Source organism: Emydura macquarii, unplaced genomic scaffold, assembly GCF_026122565.2.
Source record: "Emydura macquarii macquarii isolate MOO-44397 ecotype Brisbane River unplaced genomic scaffold, CSIRO-AGI_Emac_v2 contig_2676, whole genome shotgun sequence".
Lineage (NCBI taxonomy): Eukaryota > Metazoa > Chordata > Testudines > Chelidae > Emydura > Emydura macquarii.
Window position 1 is genome coordinate 22,309,208 of NW_027132813.1, and position 21,637 is coordinate 22,330,844.

Consider the following 21,637-nt stretch of genomic DNA (forward strand, 5'->3'; position numbering starts at 1 on the left):
AGTCTTTCATGCTATCCTTTTATATCTGCCACCCAGTGCTGAGTCCAGCTGCCTCTCAACATAACTCGCCCAAGTTATTGCTTGCTCCAGTTTTACATCACTTGCTTATAGCACACAGATTTTTATGATAGAGTTCCTCAAAAAGTGTAAATACATAGAACATAATAAGGAAAATCAGAAGATGATACCAAAAGCTTCTGTATTTCAGAAGGCATAGAGATGTTCAGTTTATGTGGCAACTCCGACCAACAGGGATAACTTTGCCACCCAGACTCAGATATCGCCAAACAGTGACCAGCACTCAGGGAATCAAATAATGTATGTACTGTATTGTTAGATATGTTAATATTCAGAGAGCAAGGTCTGAGAGGTAATATCTTTTATTGGACCAAATTCTGTTGATGAGGGAGACAAGCTTTCAAGCCTACATAGAGCTGAAGAAGAGCTGTATAAGCTTGAAAGCTTCTCTCTCACCAACAGCAGTTGGTCCAATAAAAGCTATTACCTCACCCACCTTCTCTCTCTAATATCCTGGAACTGACATGGCTACAACACCACTGCATACAGTAATTCAGAGGGCAAGACACTGAAATGCAGCTCTGATGCATACAGAACAGCACCATCTGTATGTAGTTCTTTAAGGCCCTAAATCTGCAGCACACCAGTGAAGTCCCATTGACTTAATTGGGACTTCAAAGTTAAATGTGTACTTAAAATGCTGTGCTGAATTGAGACCTAAGTTAAAAAGCTTTTCTCCCCTCCCACCATCAAGGCAGGGATTGAGTGGGATACATTACTCTTGCTTCTGAGCAGCGGGTTGCCTCTCCAAATGCTAGTTCTTAGAAATGTCATTGCTCAAAGGGTTGAGGTGAGTTGCCAGTGATTATCTGGAGAGTGGAGAAAGAAACTTTTTTTTGCTGTTTTAGCTTATTTTTTTCTCATAGGACAGGGTCACTGGTAGTTTTTACTGCGAGAACAAAAAACACTACACAACAAAATCCCAGTTTTAAATTTCAGAGCATGTCAAACCATGTGTAATGATAAAGTATATCATGCACAAGAACAAAGCCGAGTTGTCTGATTTCATCGCGCCTGTCAAATACTCAAAAGTAGTGTAAATATAGGTTGCAATATAGTGTTGCACAGCTAGATTTGAACAATGCACAATTTTGTGTTGAGTCAAGAGTTTTTTCTTTGTAATTTTCTATGAAATAAAAATAATAACATGAATAAATATATGATGGCAGGAGGTTCTATATGAGATGAGTAGTAACTGAAGAAGGTGATCAGAGCAAGACTTTCTCTGGCTGGATGTCATATATACATATAGATTATGTTATGTAAAGAAGACAAACAACAAGAAGCACCACTGTACCTTGTTCTGAAACAGATCACAGTAAATGTAGAAGGCTGGCTGGGGCAACATGTGGACTCTAAGCACTTCAGTCCTTGCTACAATTTAATACCTGGGCTCATAGGTTAGTGAAATGATAAATTATCAAAATCTAGGTTCTTATTATTTATTAAAGGTAAAATAACCAGGAAGTTGATGATCCTGGAAAACGTTGTTGGACATGCTTCAGAAGTCAGTTAATGGTTTAGGAAAATCTTTCAGGACTCCTGGGTCAAACCCAGGGGAGGTTGTGTTGGTGGATTGTCCATAACAGACTTTTGGAACAGGAAGGATAAAGTGCAGGCATTCTGATTAGGATTCTTCCATCAAAGGATCCATCCTCTTCCAATAGGGAGCCCTCAGCAGCCTTCTCCTGCAGTGCAAACGCTGTTGAAGGGGTAAACCTTCTGAGAGAGGCGGGTACAATCTACAATACAAAATTAAACTTTAAAGCTAAGTTGAAAACTGAATTACTGAAATGCACAACCTTTACTCCAGCCTCACATTTCTTCATGGACAAATAACACATTATAGACTTCCCCAATATACATACACATATAGTTGGATTTATTGTTATGTAGTTGAGGTTTTGCATTTGAATGTGATTTAGAGGAATTTAGTAGTGTGCTTTAAAGTTAATTATATATTGGAAGTGCAAGGGAGTTATGGGAAAGGAGTCTAGACTTGTTTACACACACACAAGTTATACTGGTTTAGCTTACATTTGTTTGGTTAAACTAGTACAGCTTTTTTGTGTGCAGACTCATTGAATTTAAAACTTCTATCAGTTTTTCTTGTGCCTGCAAATTCACCAGTGTAAGATAAACAAATATCAGTCAGATTTAAACTGATATAAGAGTGTCCACATGCAAACATACACTTGTTTAAATTTGTATAAAATCACATTTTTAATCCTGTACAACTTTGTGTGTAGTCAGCCAGGTCAGAGAAAGCATCTGGGTAATGTTATGGCATGTAAATGAAGATTCCCTTAACTGATATTTGTGTTGATGGAAAATAAACTAGATCAGCCTTAACTCTAAGTTAGTCAAGTTTTTTGTGGGGGAATATACAGTATGTTAAGGCATTACAATTAACACTGCATATACCATTATAAATGCATATGCTATATTTATGCAATATGGCCAAGTTGTGGTGGTTGTGGGTTTCACAACTCTGAATATCCTTACTCCTGTGCATGTAAAATCTCAAGAAAAACATTGCAGTAACATTTGCATGTATAACTATTAGTTGGGCATAATTTTGCTGATTGATTTTATTGCCTTTGTTTTGCTACATATGTTTTAACATTTTGACCCATTATTCAATAAAGCCTTTACTGACAGTAATTACTTGCTCGCGTATGTATTTTGCTAATATGGTCTTTTGGTGTGTGTGTGGGGGGCGGGGAGGGGGATTGGATTTTGTTAGACCTTTTAGTCCCCAGATAACTTCCTTAAACCACGGGTTCTCAAACTTTTTTCCTGGGACCCCCTTTGAAAATATTTCAGGCTGTGACAACCCCCCCCAACCCCCAAAAGCGATACCCCCCATACCATGCCACCCTTACTTCTGCTGTGCTGTAGGGGCTGCGCTACCTTCAGAGCACCCGTCCAGCAGCCGCTGCTCTCTGGCACTCCAGCGAAGGGATCTGGCTGTCAGCTATGCACAGGATTGACAGCTGCAGGCCTGGCATGCATGGGGGCTAATGGCTCACAATCCTCGCCATCCCCCGTAATAATCTCATGACCCCTTGAGGGGTCCCAACCCCAGTTTGAGAACCCCTGCGTTAAACCATGTGTTCGGACTAGCTGGTAAACGTAAACAGAGTGTTTTGGTTTCTTTGCTGTTTTTCAGACTGTGGAGGAAGTAAAAATACCCAAAGAATGGCAAGAGCTTGGACTTGTAAAAACAAAACAGATAAACTCTTTAAAAAATTGTTGACATTTTTATATTTGAAGAGGGAAAGACTGATGTTTTGAATTTCATTGCATATTTTGCTGTTAGGATTTGGTACTGTAGCTGAAACAAATATAGCTCCTAACAGTGATTCACCTTCAGTGTAGCTGTCAAATCCATTATGTGTTTGAAAGGTTAACCTTTAACATTTTTCCCCATTGTTGTTTTTCTTCTTTAATTACTAACTTCATAAAGAAGATGCATAATAAAGTTTTTCATCTGAAGCAGCCCAAGTTTCCTTGATATACCTATATGGAATCAGAGAAGAAGTTAGTATTATGATGAACCCTGGATCACCAGTGTAACAAATTTAACAGTGTGTAATACACATGAACACTTTTTTATAACAATATTATTTGAATAGTGCAGTGTCTCCTGTACAAAAGGTGTGCTTTTTCTCACCCTTGATTAATATATTTTTCTTTTAACAAGCCTTCATTCCCTTTCCTACTTAATTGATTTTTAGTAGTGTAGAAATCTCCACAAATGAAAATTTTCAGGCTGACTTGATCTCTGGTACATTGTCTGAAGAGTAAGATTCTACACAAATTAAATGAGGGAAGTAACTACCGTAGTAGTACCGTGACAACAGCTCTACTTGCTGCTATCAATGTACCCCAAGTGGGCTTAGCTAGACCCTATGAAAAGCTTGTAGTCTCAACACTATGTGGCAGTGTGTGTTAGAGCACCAGGGTCAGAACTGTGATACTTGTGGATTCAGGTTCTGCTGGAGAAACTTGCTTTTAATTACTTATTTCTTTTGGCATATGTAAGTAGGGGGTGGGAGATTTACCGTTGCTCCCTCATCAGAAAGGGTGGGGTGGGGGGCTGTAGAGAGTGAGTTGTTTCTCTCCTCCCCCTGCATATGCAGCCCACCCAGTGGGGCAGACAAGTGGGTAGGTCGGGGAACTGGGATTTGAGGGAGCTAGAGTCACTTCAGGGAACATTCTCCCCGCCACTATGAGAAGAGCCGTTAGGGAGCCAGAAGATGATGGGAAGCAGATGTAGTAGGATAACGATCCTGAATTTGGAGAGCATCATGATTCTACCATGAGAGAACACGCAGGCTGAAGTGTTTAGCAGTATCCGTACTACATGGTGTGTAAAATAGCCATGTTGCTTTAGAAGAATAGATACGGTGACCTCAGTATTTCCCTAAATTAACTATAGGGAACACTGCAAATACAGAGGCAGTGTCGTTTAGTTATTTCAGATAAGTTTTATAGCAATAACTCTGGATATACAGCAATCAGAAAATCACTCTTTTTTGTAGGAGACCTACACATTTATTAACATTCAGTATGTAGTAAGGTATGTTTGACCTTGCTGAGAAGTCAGAGGGTATGGTCTCTCAGATTTGTAAGGCCCAAGAATCCAGTGGAAAGGCAAGTTCCAATCATGGAAATCCTAGCGTGTCCAGATGACACCTTCAATGTTGTTTAAAACACCCCAATCCTTACTTCTGTCACTGTTAATTCTCCCTATGATTAAACCTGCATACTCTGAAGATCAACTTACTTTCCTTCATGCTGTTTGTTTACTTGATGGCAATTCTTTTAGGAGGAATTGTTAGTGGAATTTACGGTGTGCCAAAGTATCTTAGATTTGTGTAGTTTCAAAATATGAAGCAAACAGACAAAATATTTCATAAAGACCTCTGCTTTTAAAGATTTGTTTTCCACTTTTATAAGGTGTGTGCTGTCTTCCTTTTCTAGTTAAAGTGCTATATAAGTACTTAATATTGTTTTAATAAACAAATTATTTTAATATTTAAAAAGTATGCCCTTTTTTCTTCTGTTAGAGGGATATTGTCAAATTTTAAACCACACTCTCATCTGAAAATATTGTTACAAGTAACCTTATAGATTATTATAATTGAAGTCAATTAGGGAGGTTAATTTTTTTCTCTCTCTGGAGTTTGTTTACATTGTTTGATGGTATTTTGTGCCTAGGCACTTTTGCTATTTTGTTGACAGGCTCTGCTATGGTTTTACCAATAACAGCAGCAGCAGAGCTGAAACTGAACAGTAGCAAGCAATGGGCAGCTGTGTGCACAAAGAGGAAAAGAACAGGAAGGGAGGTAAAAGAGGAATAGGAATGTCTGGTAGAGTTGCTCTTATAGCCATCTGAAAGACTCCTAAGTGCAAACAGAGGAACAGAAAACATAATTTTTATTATAAATAATATATATAGTATTTACAAGATTTGATCCCTAGTTGTTAGAATGCATAAAATGGCAACTTATTTTATAACAATTGATGAAGAACTTTCTCTAGAATATCAAAGCAGGTTGCCTAGAGGGTTAAAAAAAAAAAAAGGGGGGGGGAATGTCTGCACAACTGTATTACATAGCAGAGCTAATTTTGACCTATTTTCTATCCTTGTGCAGAAGAAGTTGAAGAAGAGTCTGAAACTACAAATGAGACTGATTTGACTGATAAACAGAAACATCAGTTGAAACATAGAGAGCTCTTTCTTTCTCGCCAGTATGAGTCCCTTCCTGCAACACATATCAGGTAAGAAACTTTGAAGAAAGTTTATTTTTTTGGTAACAGTTGTGGCTAAATGTTGCAAGAGCATTTCCGCCGTCATATCCTTAGAGATATTCTATATCTAAACTATCTTAAAACTTGTAACTTGGGGGGTTTAAATTGGACATGTTATCATGCTTCTACCCATACCTCCCTTCATTTTTAAATTGTTCTGATGCTACTGCTGAGAGAGGCTAAGTAAAGCAGAAAAGAGTTGTAGTTGATTTCACACTGGAAAATGCCATGAGCATAGCCACTGATGCAGGGAGCTCTTCATGTTTGTTGGGAGAGAGGCTCTAGAAACTAGAAGGGATGCAGTGGTAAAGCAAAGGCAAATGGAAGGGAAGGGCACCAGGGTAATTGTAGTAATGATAATGCAAGGGAATTTTAGTTCTCTGAATACATCCAACCCAGTCTGTCACTAGTGAAGCCATCAGTAGCTGGAAGCTCATCCATCCTGGTCAAAGGAAATACTTTTCATTGTCAAGAGAGGGCATTTGTGGTCTAGTAGATAGAGCACAGAACTGGCAGTTAATAGAACAAAAATCTTTACCAATTCTGTCACATATTCACTGTACGACTTGGTTAAGTCACTTAAACTCTGTACCTCAGTTTCCGTATCTCTGGCTTGATTACACAGGATGTTACTGCACAGCAAGCAAGTAAAAGTACCTTTGTGCATTTTAGCGTAATACACTTTAAAGTGCACTAAGATAAACCACCCAAGGGCACTTTTAGTGCACAATAAGAGTATCCACACAAGGAGTAAATGCGGAGTAGGTAGTGCTTTGTAAATTCATACCTAACTTACTGCACAGTAACTTCATCATGTAGACATGCCCTATAAAATGGAGATAATAACTTTTAATCTAACTTTGAAATCTGTACATAAAAATCACTGTTGTGTTAATGTTTATTATCAGAGACCACCTGCTCTAGTAGAACAAGTTACCTTTGTTCACCAGCTCCAGTGGGAGGATTACTATAACATGAGGAACAACTAGAGTAGAACCTCGCTAGCACACACGGCACTAGTCATCCCTTAAAAATACTACAATATGCTGCAGCAGTTACACAGTATAGCATGCACATACACAAAATGGTGTTTCCCTCTACTTTTCAGCAAAGATTAGTAATGTTGTAGTATGTGTGCACTCTCATATTACAAAGACCTTAATTACTTTTACCAGATACATTCCAGAACAATTGCGTGTGCTGTAATGAATTTTCAAAATTAAACTATATTGTCAAAATAAATGGACTTAGTATTTTTCGTGGTACATTATGCTTGCTTTGAATTGCACTTGCTAATTTGCACAATTTAAATTCCCAATGGTTCTCTGAGTTTTTAATGTGAATTAGTGAAAAAAAAAAGGAGGGGAAATTGATGGGGAAGTAGAAGACTCCTCTTCTTTTTCTCCCCTCTATTCCAATATCAACCAAACTAAGAACCAGAGTCTCAGGTAGTACAAATTGCCATAGCTCCATTGAATAGGGCTATGCTGTTTTAAATAACAAGATGTTCTGGCCCTCCAAATGGGAAAGACATGTAGTACTAATGGGAGAGGAGAAATGATGCAATGAAATAAAGGTGATAAATGCAGACAGAAGTTGGCAGGAGTAAGATGAACTCCACCTCTTTTGGTAGAAGTAAGAGGAGAAAGTTAGAAGTGGGTAACTTAATTTTATTGGTTAAAACTTTCTCAGTAGCTCTAGGCTCCCAGTCCTAATCCAGAGTTTTGAAAACTAGTCAACGTCTTCTTCCATGATGAAAACTACCTTTGTTGCTATGCTTGTAATTTAAAGGAATAAAAGTATTTCACACTATTTAGTATGTACTATAGTTCGTTGATTTACATCGGCAAACAACTTTCTAGTTTTTCTTAACTCTGCCTTGTAGTGACACCATGGGTGTGAGGATGGGAACATGAAGAAAACCTATTGTAGCCTTAAAAATCACTTTAATTGAATCTGGGAATCCAAACATAAAAATACATTCATCATAACAATAACTTTGGTGTCACGACGGAACAGAGTTAAGGCTGTTTGGGTGCCTTAACTGTTTCCATACTTTAGCACACTGATTCTCAACCTGCAGCACAATCAGCACACACCTGCAGCCCATGTGACATCCTCAGGGCTGTACAGGTAGTATTGGGTGTGGCCCACAGTGGTAGATAGGTTGAGAAGCACTGCCTTAGCATGTTTAGATTTGAATTTCTTTGGTTTGTAACGTTTGGTTTTGTGATAATTATAGCATTGCTGTAACCTTTTTATTCTTAAATTACTAAAATGTATTTTCAGCCTTAGCTCTATTCGGGATGTAAAATATCGTTTAACAAAACAGCCGTTTAAACGATTAATTGTATCGGTTCAATGTTTAACCAATATAATATTTTACATCCCTAGTGGGCTGCAGGGGGAGGGGGGTTGCCCGGGGGCAGAATGGGGGCATCTTGCTGCACTTCCGCACCTCGGCTCCACCACTATGCGGGGCCCTGGTCCCTCCAATTGCCCTGCAGTAGGCACTCCAGAGCCAGGGTACCACTGCCTTCCAGCCAGCAGGAGGGGGCAATAAGGCACCTCTGTGCCTTGCCCACCCCCCAAGCCCATCCGCCCCCATGCTGCGCTCCAAGCCCTACTCTAGGACCAGGGACACACCCCCATGTCCGTCTGACCCCCTCCCTCCCGGACCCTTCACCTGGGCTCACCTCAGCCACTGCCAACCGGCTCATTGCTGCTCCAGCTGGCACCGGTGCCAAATTCCTAGGCCACCAGGGCTCTCCCCCTGCACAATGGCAAACGCGTGCCCTAGCCCCCCCCCATCATCCCTTCCAGCAACATCCGTCCCCACTCACCCCCCACTTGCACAGGCCCCCCCCCCCCCCCCCCCCCACACACACACATGCAGCGAATGGTTAAATGGGTAACGCAATTTGTAAATGGTAAGACTAATACTTACCGGTTAACCGTTTGATATTTTACATCCCTAACTCTATTTTAACATTCTTTTGTTTTGGAGTATAAATTGTTTAATTTTCTTGCAATGTAAATGTGGAGAATGCACTTTGAAGATATAAAGACTTTGGGTCTGATTCTCATTTACACTAAGGCCCCTTTAATAACACTGTGATCACCTTAAAGTGGGTGTAAGTTGAAGACTTTTGTCAGTTTGAAGTCAGTGGAATTACAGTGGTATAAAACCATTATAAATGAAAGGAGAAGCAGCCCTGTAGAGTTCAAAACTTATATTTTTTATTATTTCTATATTTGTCTGATTACAAATTAATTCAGACTGTTTTTCTGAAACAGAGTAAAATAAATCATAGCTGACCCACCCTTTTAAAAATATTTTAAGTTTGTACAGTTTAGCTATATACACGTCTGACCCCAAAAGCCATGTTTTACAAAGGGCTAGCTGTTTAGTTAGGGTATGTCTCCATTGCGATGAGACGTCCACGGGTGGCCTGGGTGAAGGGGCTGTTTAATTGCAGTGTAGACATTTGGGCTTGGGCTGCAGCCTGAATTCTGAGACTCTCCCACCTTGCAGGGTCATAGAACCGAAGTTCCAGCATGAGCCCGAACACCTAGGGAGGTGGTGGAATGTCCGTCTGTAGAGGTTTTTAAGGCCCCGCTTGACAAAGCCCTGGCTGGGATAATTTAGTTGGGATTGGTTCTGCTTTAAGCAGCGGGTTGGACTAGATGACTTTCTATCCCTAATCTTCTATGATTCTATGATCTATACTGCAGTTAAACAGCAACTTAGCCTTGCAAACCCAAGTGAGCTAGCACGGGTCAGCCATGGGTGTCTAAGTGCAATGTAGACATACCGTTAGTCACAGTAAACAAGACATACCTAGGGCTAGCTTGGCCCTCTATTTCTCACTGCATTTCTATACTCTAGTTTGATTTTGGTATTTAAATGAACTCAAGGATGTTGAAGGGAAGGGGTAAATCATCCCTAACTGCATGCTTGTTAACTTGACTGGCTAACCCATAACCTGTTGCTTATTTGTCAAGCACTAGGCACACAATATAAAAATAATGTCTAAATATCAAATCATTTTCTGACAGGGCTGTTTTTAAGATATCAACTTTTATGCTGTATGAATAATATCTTTTTCACATGTGAAATGTTTTGGCTCAAATTAATTTATCTGTAAACTGAAAAGAGAATTGATGCAATTTAGATCTAGTACATATCTGAGAGTTTAATATACTACAGTAAATCATAGTTACTATATTACATTAGGGTTTTTTTTGATTTATAGGAAGGTTAATACCATAGCATCCGTGGTTTTCTTTACCATAATTTTGTCTGTTCAAGCATAGCATTTAAATTGGGCTTTCTGCTGTAGCTGCTATCTAAGCACATATACTAGAAAATATTGAGCCTATGCAGTGACTTCAGTAGAATAGGATGGATACAATGTTTAATGAAGAAACCTAGTGTATTCTTCTGTTTTGTTCCTCCATATAGTGCTTCTAATTTTCATTGCTTTATTTTGTGTGATGTCCCTACACTTCAGTATAGCTTGTATGAAAAGGTTCCAGCAATAGAATATATGTAGAGAAGTCTCCATGTTAATGAACTATTCTTTATGGCTGATGCGCAGGATTACTTGCTGCTTGCTTTAAATTTGTTTTTCTTTTTTATGGTCCCAAGAGTTGAGAGGGAATTAGGGAAGCCTGTCTATGCTTAGGCTGTCTCAGTGGATTGCATTAATCTCTGAAACCATTTATAATTGCCTTCCAAACCTAGGTGCTTAAAAATATTCCTTCACAGCTATTTGAAGGAACCTCGTTATTGCTATTAACTTATTCAACAGTATGCATAGTACCTTTTTCATGGTCTTTGTTTGATTTGTACCTTCTAATAAATGTTCTGGTTCAGTTGTAATTTCTTGCTGTAATGTTTGTTTGGCTTTTGTATACCTTCTCGCCTCAGAAGTCCTGGATAAAATAAGGTTAGCATTGCTCAGCAGGGCTGTCTTGTACAACAATTTAAAAAAATCTTTGTATAAAATGTAATGCGACAAGAGTTGTGTGGAGCCTAACTGCCTGGATGTGGTTTGGGAACAAAGAAATGTTTTTAAACCAATGGGTGTTTGTGAGAACAAGATTTCAAACAAGTAGGTTTGCTGATCCAAATTTAATTAGTGTTAAATATCTTTACTGCAAAATGTCAGTTAATTGGTCAATAAATACAATCGTGTGTTTTTGTGTAGAGAAATCAATTTTGACAGAAGGGTAATAGTGATCATTCTCCTAATTTCAGCTATGTGAGAAGTAATTACCATGACAGTGTCAGAAGAAATCTAGCAAATTATTTACTGGTCAATATCCTTCTAGGTCAATTCAGTAGTAGTTTTTAACTTTCTCCCACCCAGGACCGAAAACAAGCTGCTGTTTCTTGCTGTGATCCACATAGCAGAATTTTGTAGATTTTTAAGGCCACTCGGGACCATTTTGATTATCTTGTCTGTTCTCCAGCCTAACACAGGCCAGAGAATTTCATCCAGCAGTTCTTGGATCAATCCCAGCAATTTGTGATTGAATGAGAGTCATATCTTTTAGTGAGACATCCAGTCTTGATTAAAAACTCTGAGGGATAGAGAACTTACACATCCTTTGATAATCTGTTCCAGTGCAGTCTCTTGTCACAGCAAGAAACTTAATTTTTTTTTCTGGATGTTGGGGATCTTGATGAGGAAATCCTTAGGTGTTCCAGTCCCCGCTCACATTGTGCTTTGGCCTGTGGGAGAGAGATTGCTTCAAGATGCTGCAGAATTTGCTGAGCACTGTATTAGAGCTCTGAAGTCAATATAGCTGCCAAGTATTATGCAGCTCCATGTGTAACATTTTATGCAAATTATTTAATGAAGAAGTTTGCATATTTTCAAATAATTAACAAATAACCATACTTTTTAGCTCAAATAAATGTCCATGGCCTTAATGCTGGTGAAAGGCATTAGTTGCCATTGGCTGAATTAAGTTCTGTGTTTATCTACAGGCAGCTGCAGCAAGGCAAGCTTCCCATATGCACCCACTTCATCCTTTCTGTGGGGTTGAGGAGAGCTTCTCTAGGGAGCTCAGTCTCCAGTCTCTGCTCACTTAAGCACATTTTTATTTTGTTTCTCTGTTTCTCTCTCTGTCAAGATCCTTAAGGTCACAAAGTCAAGCACACAAAAGTTAGGAAATTAATTACTAATGTAATTGTAATTATGTCCCATTTTGCATGTGCATTATGATAAAGTCTTTAATTATGTGAACACACACAATTTTTTTTCACTTATGCGATCTATAGGATTTGAACCCATAATCTTCAGACTCACAGCACAGACCACTTATTCTTGAGCTAAAGAATCAGTTGATAGCAGATGACTTTCTTCTGTGAGGACCAACCCTTTGGAAAGGGGGTAACAACTATGTGAGACAGCAGTGAAATATTGAGTACCAGGATTCTTGGCTTCTATTCCTGAGGGTAGTTGTTACCGCAAAGGTTACAGATAGGATTTTTAAGCACATAGATATATCACCTTCATTCTGAAGGGCAATGTGGATGAGATCTGGCTCTATCATATTATTCAGTTCTGTCTGAAGTGATATTTTGCAACATCTCAATTATCTTATTTGTGGAAGGGTAGGAATATGAGCCCTCTATCAATAGAAAGAGCTTTAAGCATCACAGAAATATCAGCTGCACCCAGGGAAAGAGATCAGACAAGAACTCTTGGTTCCCAGCTTAATGCACCTTCACCAGGCCAAATGGTATTTTGAGGGTGAGAATCCGTCTCTTTGCAAAATGTATGTAATTTTTATCCAAGATTCAGGCAGGCATGGCAGTATTGCCAAATGGGTGAATGTGACATCAGGTCTGTAACACTTGGCAAGTTTGTCTCAGGCAACAGCCTTCACAATAATTGGGAGCAGAGCACGGTGTAGAAGGAGGAATCGCAGTGGGATGATGCATGAGAGCAGTGGTGGTAGGTGGGTGAGAAGGGAGTAACCTAATCATTCCTAGTGGCTGTAAATTTTACTGGTCTTTCTTTGTCTTGCTCATTGGGGTGTGACCAAGCTGCTACTCTGTAAATGAGTATATCCCTATTGGAGCCACTAGGTGAGGATTGAGGCTCTGGCTGAGAAGTGCTGCTATGATTGCTACTTCCTTTTCTACCCAGAAAGAACTTCATGTGCCAAGGCTGTCAATCTTTTATGAATGTGAAATTCACTTACAAGTCCTTGTTTTTTAAGATCCGATGAAAAAAGATGAGAGGAGTTTAACATTTTCACAAAATATTTGTAAACTTTAACTTGGTGTGACGTGGGAAAAAATTGCAGAGTCTGACCACTGGGATAGTTCAGTTCTTAACTCTTATTTGAAGTTTTTGAGCAAAAACCAAGTACACTAAATTTGTTATACTTCAGTTGTGAAATGATGTTTACACTCACTTTAATGTTTTCATTTTCAACATCTAATGTTTTCTTATTCACTATCTCCACTCTGTTCAGCACTGCAGCTCAGTCTGAGTTTCCCAAATGCCTCAGGAATTGTACTTGTAAACACAATGTGCTTTGTTTTATTAGACTTTTTGTCTCCTGGGCAGACAAAAATAAAGTTGGTTAGTGCCGCTCAAGGCATGTCTGACAATGTGCTGTCTGTAGCTATGTATATACAAGCACATGTGGGGATTATAAGTTACACAGAGGTAGGTGATAAATTGTAAATATCATAAAGGAATTTATCACATCTTTGATTAAGACACGTTTTCTGCCCAGTAGTCCATCTCCTCAGGAGTTACATCTGCATTCAGAACCCGGGAGCTGCTTCCAACAATCAACTTGCAGAGAAATGTTCTTCCTAAAGGTGGAATTTCCTCCCCCACTTAAAAACTTTGGCCTGAGGCCCAGGACAGACAAGACAGAGGGTATACTACAAAGAGCAAAAATGTTGTTTTAAAGTTATCTTGTGATTGCCAGTTTCAGCACTCACATCTAGCCCTAGAGGTTAAAGCTGTGACATTTTTAGGTATAGAAAAGTTATTTTAGCTCACTTTTAGAAGTCTTCGCATCATGATTTTGGGCTGCTCTGGGGGACTGAATGTTTCCTGGTACAATTTAGACAGTCCTGGGAGGTTTTCTAAGTTACAGCAGCCTGTCCCTAACCTATGGCTGTCTTCTTCAGTACTGTGCTTCAGCAGGGTGAAATCTCCCTCGGTAGGTCTGGGGCTTTTAGAACCCATTTGTGCTGTTTCAACCCTTCTACCTGATGTAAAAAGACTGGAGCGAGAGTGAGAATCTCATACATAGTACTATCTGACTTAGTTCACAGGCAGAGGGATATGAAAAATAGTCTTTAAAAATCTCTGAAACATTTTAAAATATTTTTTTCTTCTGCAGATGTCATGTACACAAAACATGAAGGTTTGGTGCAGTATCAAGTTTTTATTTGCACTTACATGGGATGATCTGCATTACTTATAAGTGGCATAGCCATCCCCCAAGATCATACTGATAAATCCTTTATATCGCACCCCTCATGTATTTGTTATATATATATGTGTATTTATGTTGTTGCTCCTTTGCTGAATGGTAGCAATTTCAGGGTTTGGAATGGATCTCTTTCTCATTGGAAGAGAAGTGAATGACAAAGAGAATTGGGCTGTTTACTAGTCTAATTTATATATTGCATATCACAGGTAACACTTGTTCTGTTCTGTTTACTGTGGCAAAACAAACAGAAGATTATACATACAAGTATTTCCACTTGTAGAAACTCCAGACAATCACACCACTGTGTCAAGCACCAGAAAACAGTTTCCTTCTGTGAACCTTGGTATATCTATCATTAGCTCTCAGTAAAATGTTCCTGAGTGATTGCTCCCTGAATTTCCCTTGATAAACTTATAGCAAACAGATAAAATCCAGTTTACACTACAAACTGGGACCATATTATAACCAGTACAGGAAACAATGTGTTGAAACATGGTTGCACAAGCCTATATGGTGGTTTAAAATTATAACGTGACTTCTGGGCTTCTAATTTAGTGAGTACTTCACTAGACCCCTCTGTCTGCTGGTATTTAAATTATTATTTAGAGACAGATGAAGTTAAAGGTGCTGAACTGAATTGTTGTTGATGGGACAAAAAAAGCAGTGGTTTGCATAAACTAAGTAAACTATTATTGAGTAATGCAAGGTCTTTATCTGTAGCTTTTAAAGGTAATTTGCAGCACTAAAGTCTTTCCATACGGGGAGTATTTTTATCTTCATCTCAACTGGCTTTGATATGCATGTCTAGACAGTTATTGTTGAGTTTCTGTGGATACACAAACCCCAATAGTATTCAACCATCAAGTGTGAGAGACTTGTTCTATGACATTTCAGGCAGCAGAATAAACTACTGTTGTTTTAATTACTATCAAGCCAAATACAAACCAATTAACAGTGCAAATCATCCCACCATCACTTTTGAGTGTCAGTTGAAAATTAAAAATTTAGCGTTCACTAACGATTATGTTACATTAGCTAAGAAAAATCATAATATTGGCAACCCAGTGAGACTGTTATGGGCATTCTTTGTATTTTTTTCCTCTTTGCTTTTTCATTTTAATTGTACAATGGTTTGTGCTCCAAATGCAAATATCCCTTCAATCCATAGATCCCTATTATTTGTAATATGCCTCTGGCATGTCTCCAATAATAAGCAGTAGCTGAAGCCTCTTAAACTGGGTTTGGAATAGTGATGCATAAGCATGTTTGCCATTGGTTTCCCTGCAATTATGGAGTCACCCATGTGACACCACCATATCCACAGATGACAGTTGGGATAGAGATGGAGACACCACCATCTCCACAGATGACAGTTTGGGAATCACTTTTGCAGTTGGCTGATAAATGAAGGGCTATTTGAAAGGGATAAGGACTAGTTCAGAGTGCATTATTGCCAAAGAGCTTAAGCGATTAGAAATCCTCAGAAGTGATTTCAGATCCCTTCCAGTTCTCTGCCAGACTTGGTTCAAGCAAAAGCCTTCTTTATTTAAAAAAACACAAACAATCAAAAAACCCGATATATACAAAAGATGAGCGTGACCACACTTAGGCTGTGTCTATACTACAAAGCCTACGTTGGCATACCTCCCTCATGTAGGTACAACATATGCCAACAGAAGCAGGAGTTCTGCTGGTGTAGGAACATGACTTCCCTGAATGCCATTAGATGTGTGCACAGAAGCCCTCTTCTGTGGGCATAGCTGCGCCTACAGTGGGGGTTTTGTTGGCATAGTTACATTGCTGGGGTGGGGAGCAGTTTTTTCATATCCCTAACAGACACTGCTATACCAGTATAAATTTATAAGTGTAGACCAGTCATTTATCTTCAACTCTGCTTTAGCACAGAATGCAGACGTACTATTAGTGCCGCAACTCCTTACCCCCCATCCTCAGATGCTTCTTTTGTTGGCAGTTGAAATAACAATATCCTAACATAAAGCTCAAACTAAGCTTTCTTCATCAAACAAGGCCCCTTCCTAAGGTTTCCTTGCATTACTTTTCAGTGCTAGAACCTAGCTCCTTCAGACTAGAGACCCACTGCCACCTCCCTTATGTCCAGAGTCAGACTGTCGTGGTGAGTCAGCAACACAACCAGTCGTCATTTCCATGCAGGGTTCCATTACCTACTGACAAGGTGGGTGAATAGGAAACTCTGCCACCTTGTTACAATTGGATAGAGCTAAATCATTACACCCAACAGTGTGGAGGATCTTGGGGTCAGTGAACACAACAGCATTTGAGTTCCCATCAATAATTCATCTGGATAGGACATTTTAGCGGTTGTTGAAATCTATGTTCTCATTCATGCATAGAATTTTTTAATGTGTATCCAACTGACAGATACATTACGAGTTTCATTATTAGGTCGAAGTGCAATTTTTATTGGACCAAAAGGGCAATGAACTCTGAAAACCTTTAAATTCACACTGTTCTGATCTAGAGTATATCCAAATTGTGTTGGGAAGCTGAAGTGGAAGGGTATGGCATCCCAGAATTAAACACTGCCTTTTCTATTCTTATGACTGGTTTGATACTGTTTTGTGACTTTTGTAATTTCTTGCTGTAATTTTTGTTTGTGTACCTGCTGCTCCAAAAGATCCTCATTAAAATAAGATTCTCGTCCCATGGAGTGTCTTACTCATCAACCTAAAAGGAGTAATAAAGCAGGAGATGACTGGAGCTTTCTAGGAAGAAATAATTTTAAAAGTAAAGGGCTCAGAAACCAGAACGGATTTTAAAATAACAAGGTTGTTACTGTGGATTTCATTTAAATCAAGCATTTTTTTTATTTTAAAAAGCATGTGGTGTCATTGATATATTGATTTTTGTATAATGTTTGACAAAAGTACATTGTTGATTGTGATAAGAAACAGGTTAAGAGGTTGTTTCTAAGATAATGGCAAAGTAAATTTCTACTAATGTAATGAATAATTTCCTACTAGATCAGTAAAACATTTTTGAATAGAATGTCTGATCAGGATGAAATGCAGTGGTAGAACATTTTCACCAATATTTTTAATCTCTACATTGCACTATGTTGTAATTAGTTATCTACCTGTCTTACTTTGTTAAAATAGTTTCCACTGGCTACCAGAATGGTGGTTATGCTCTGTGACTGTTTTCATTTTTGTCACCAGCAATAGTTCTAAAAATTGCTTGCAAAAACAGTCTCTGGCTCCTATCAGTGTAATGAAACATTTGGCCATATAAATGATGTAACTGGTACATTCATGTTTAATTTATTTTTAAAAGCAATTTGGGCTGAATTTTTCAGTGGTTCAAATGGAAACGGGTGACAATATTTGATCCACAGAAGCACTCTAACTGTAAATACCTTTAGGGTGGCATTGTTTCTCTGTGTTTGTATCTTTGGTCATCAAAGGCTTTACAGATACCTAGTTTTGCCATTAATGGTCGCTTTTGTTGGTTGTGCATTTAGGTGAATTATGGAACTTTATACCCATGATGAAGTTGAAGATTTTGTCATGGTTATTTTTAATAAAAGTCACGGACAGGCTGTGGACAATAAACAGAAATTCACAGAAGCCTGTGACCTTTCTGTGACTTTTACAAAAATTAATGCCGGGGGGGGGTGATGGGGGATGATTAAAGCCAGAGCCCTGTGGGGGGGGAGATGAGAGCCCAAGCCCCGCTGTGGGGCAGGGGACTCCAGCACCTGCGACGGAAGCTGACAGCTCTGGGGCCCCTGCCGGTACCACCGTGGCTCAGACCTCCGTGGCCCCTGCCACCTGCAGTGGCTCAGACCTCCGTGGCCCCTGCCACCAGCAGCAGCTCAACGCTTTGGGGCCCCTATTGCTCATGGTGGCTCGATGCTCTGAAGCCCCTGCAAGCTGCAGTGTCTGAGAGCTTTGGCATTGGTGATTTGGAGCTCCAGGGCCCCCGCTGCCCATGGCAGCTCAGCGTTCTGGGGCCCTCATGGTGGCTTGGCGGTCTGGGGCCCCTGCAGCAACTCAGTGCTCTGCATCCCTTGCTTGCTGACAGCTCTAAACCCGCTGCCCCAGGCATGGGGCTGAAGCTCGAGGGAAAATGTCATGAAGGTCTCGGAAAGTCACAGAATCCATGACCTCTGTGACAAAATCTTATCTTTACCCATGACCAGTATGAATATTAAGTAGTTCTTAATGCGCATTCATTTCTGTTCTAATGGTGAACTTCCTTTTCATTAAACTTAACTTTTATGTCCACTTACAGTTTGACTTCATCACCAGTATTGAAAGCGTGCCAGTATGTTTCATTTGCACCTCTTTTGAGAGATTAGAAAGTCTTCCTTCTTTTGTCATATAAGGACCTGATTTGTCTAGTTCTTCTGGTGTTAAAAACAAGTCCGGGAATGTCCCATGTTGATTAAATAGGTCAAAGTCTGCCAAGACTGAATGGTATCTTGAAATTAAGTTTTCTTGAAACTGAGGCCATCTAATGCTATTTATTTTAAGGAGATCCTCCCATTGAAATCAGTGAAACTGATGATGTTGTATAGTGAAAGATTATAGCTAGGTTATAGTAGAAGAGAGAGAGCCTCACATCTGAATACTGTCCAGACAATACTGCTTTTGTTAGCAATTAAATTTTGCTCATCACAGCTCACGGTAGTTGGAATGTTCTCCATAAAGTGGAACATTCAAGTTGTCTTTCTAATTTGTTATTTAAATGTGAAATGTTTCTGATTATAAGTAATTATTTCCATTATGATTTTATTTGTCCTTTGAAACGTCTGTACTTGACAGATTAGTTACAGCAGAGGAAACAAACATGGATAATAGTTTTGAGATTTGGATCAAATTAAAGACATATTGGAAGTATTGGAAAGAAGTGTGAAAACACAATTAAGTTAAATGAGTCTCTTGCGTTATCTCTGTTTCTTCATTTAGTTCCTGTTCTGTGTTTTTAAAGTTTTATTTTGAAGTTAAAATGAATTGATACCATTATCTGGGATTTGAATTGCTCTGTCTTTCCTATTACCCAGCAAGACATTCTGGGCGTTCTCTTTGGGGCTTGATCCATTGAAGTCAGCCAGTAGCGCTCAGCAACTTGCAGCAATGGGCTAAAATAGGTTAAATAGACATGATAATAGAGAGACGGGCGCTGCACTGTTTAAAATCAGTGAGAGCAGGATCAGACCCATGGAGACTAGAAACTTCATTTTAGAGTCTGAGGTCATCTATGTGCCTGAACTTTGAGAAAGGGGTTGCAATGGTTTGTAGTAGTTACATCAGCAGTACTTGTGTTTACATGTTAAAGAATTACCGTGGAGGTGGCAGAGAGAGACAACACACCACCTTATGCTTTGATAGACCACAATGCAAACTCAATTGGAAAAATCATCACAGTTACTAAAAGTTAGTAAAACTGTAACCATAACAGCATAATAGAGAGTTTAGTTAAATCATCTGATCTCAATAGTTGCCCCATTCTTCACGCCTACAGAGTTGCAGCTGGGTTGTGAGTTTTTTTCCCTCAGCATTGTGGCAGAATGCACTATCCTAATTGACTTGTATTGAAGGTGGAAAAAAGTGTGGTCTAAATCAACTACTCTTCGTACTGCTGAAATGGGGGGACAGGGATAGGCCACAAATTTCAGAAGCAAGTTAAGGAATCAGAAAAGTGAAAAAATTCCATTTATTGGTTTGTAATTTTGTTATCTAGAAAGTTCCAACCAAAGTTTGAAATCTGTATTTCAGTGAGGTGCTCTTTTAGTTTATTGACACAGAGCTAGTGACAAGTTATGGGAGTAACAGACTGGAGTAAAGGATAAGGTCAGGGAACTGGAATAACGAGGTAATGAATGGTTCGGCTAAGAGACAGCTTGAGGGCTGGGGTTGAGCATGATGTTCTACAAATACTTGAAGGGTGTAAACACCAAGGGTGGAGAGGAATTTTTTGTTTAAGTTAGTTTTATCTCTGAGGGTATAACTAGGGGTGATGGTTAAAGGTTAGAAAGGAGAAATGTAAGCTGAATAATGGAGGAAACCTTCCTGGAGGTGAGATGTATTAGACTGTGGAAGAATCTCTTAGCAAAGTGGTGAAATTACATAGAACTTTTAAAAACTAAACAGGACAAAACATTGGAAAATGTACTGAAGGGACCAATCCTGCATTATCAGGACTGGGTAATCTAATAGATCCTTCTTGTTGCTAATGGCTATAGTTCTGTTAATTTTAGAATGAGATTGACTGGCAAAAGGAGGTTGATATCTGTCTTAATGGAAACACATCAAAACCCTTTAGAAATGGCTTAGAGATCGTAACAATTTTGAATGCAGAACTGTATCATAGGATGCATTGTAATACATCAGGATTTGACTCATCATGGTCTCCTTCTCTTATGGGACCAATCTCTTAAAAGTTGCTCCTAATGATAACCATTTGGCAGATTAAGGTAGGTTCCTGGGACTTGTTTGAGGGGGGTTTGGGTAGCATAGTAGAAGTTGTGTAGAAAGGGAGGGTCATTGGCTCTCAAAGGTTCAGCGAATTCACATAAGAATCAAAGCTTTTGGATGCTTGACTGAACTGAGTCGTGTGTGTGTGTGTGTGTGTGTGTGTGTGTGTGAGAGAGAGAGAGAGAGAGAGAGTGAGAGTGTATATCTTGTGGGAGGTGGTGTGGTGAGCTAATCAGTGTTTGGCTCTGGAGAAGGTTTACCGTACTTTGTTCTCCCTAAGCAAGGCTGCATTTGAGTAGTCTCTCTGCCAGATTCTGTGTTGTGAACCTTTCCCTGTGCCCTGCTCTGTTACATTGATTTATTTTATTATATTCCTGTGGTCTCCATCCACAACCTTAAACGGATCCAATTAGCTCTTCCCTTTTAACCCTCAAGGAATTCATTTCTTGGAAAGGAATATTTTGGTTCCTCACTGGCCATATGGTATGGCACCTCAGTTTCCCCTGTGTTCTTTGTGTTGTTAGGGCCTATTTTAAAAAGCCTCATGTACTGACATGTCCATTGTAGACCATGTTCTAATAAAAAAGAGAAATCTTAGGAAGAATTAGGGAAGTACTATCATTTCAGTCCTTACTAGTGTTTTTATCATGGCATGTGAAGAAAATGTTCTCTTTGCTGTGGTTTTTAGATGGAATCCTTTTTAACCTAGGAATTAATGTTTCATGTAGACTGGTCTTTGAGGTGGAATAGGTGTGTTAGTATGTGCTGGAGAAGCAGCTTCCTGGTAACCCCTGCACAAATCT

General features: G+C 39.3%; 1 protein-coding gene across 1 annotated transcript in view; it reads left to right on the forward strand.

The window, feature by feature from the left end:
* MTA3 (metastasis associated 1 family member 3) overlaps nucleotides 1-21,637 on the forward strand; it is a 208,757-nt gene that overhangs the window by 24,368 nt on the left and 162,752 nt on the right. The window contains exon 4 of the mRNA XM_067565049.1: nucleotides 5,742-5,868. Within this exon, the coding sequence (XP_067421150.1) occupies nucleotides 5,742-5,868 (127 nt within the window). The remainder of the gene's footprint in view (nucleotides 1-5,741; nucleotides 5,869-21,637) is intronic.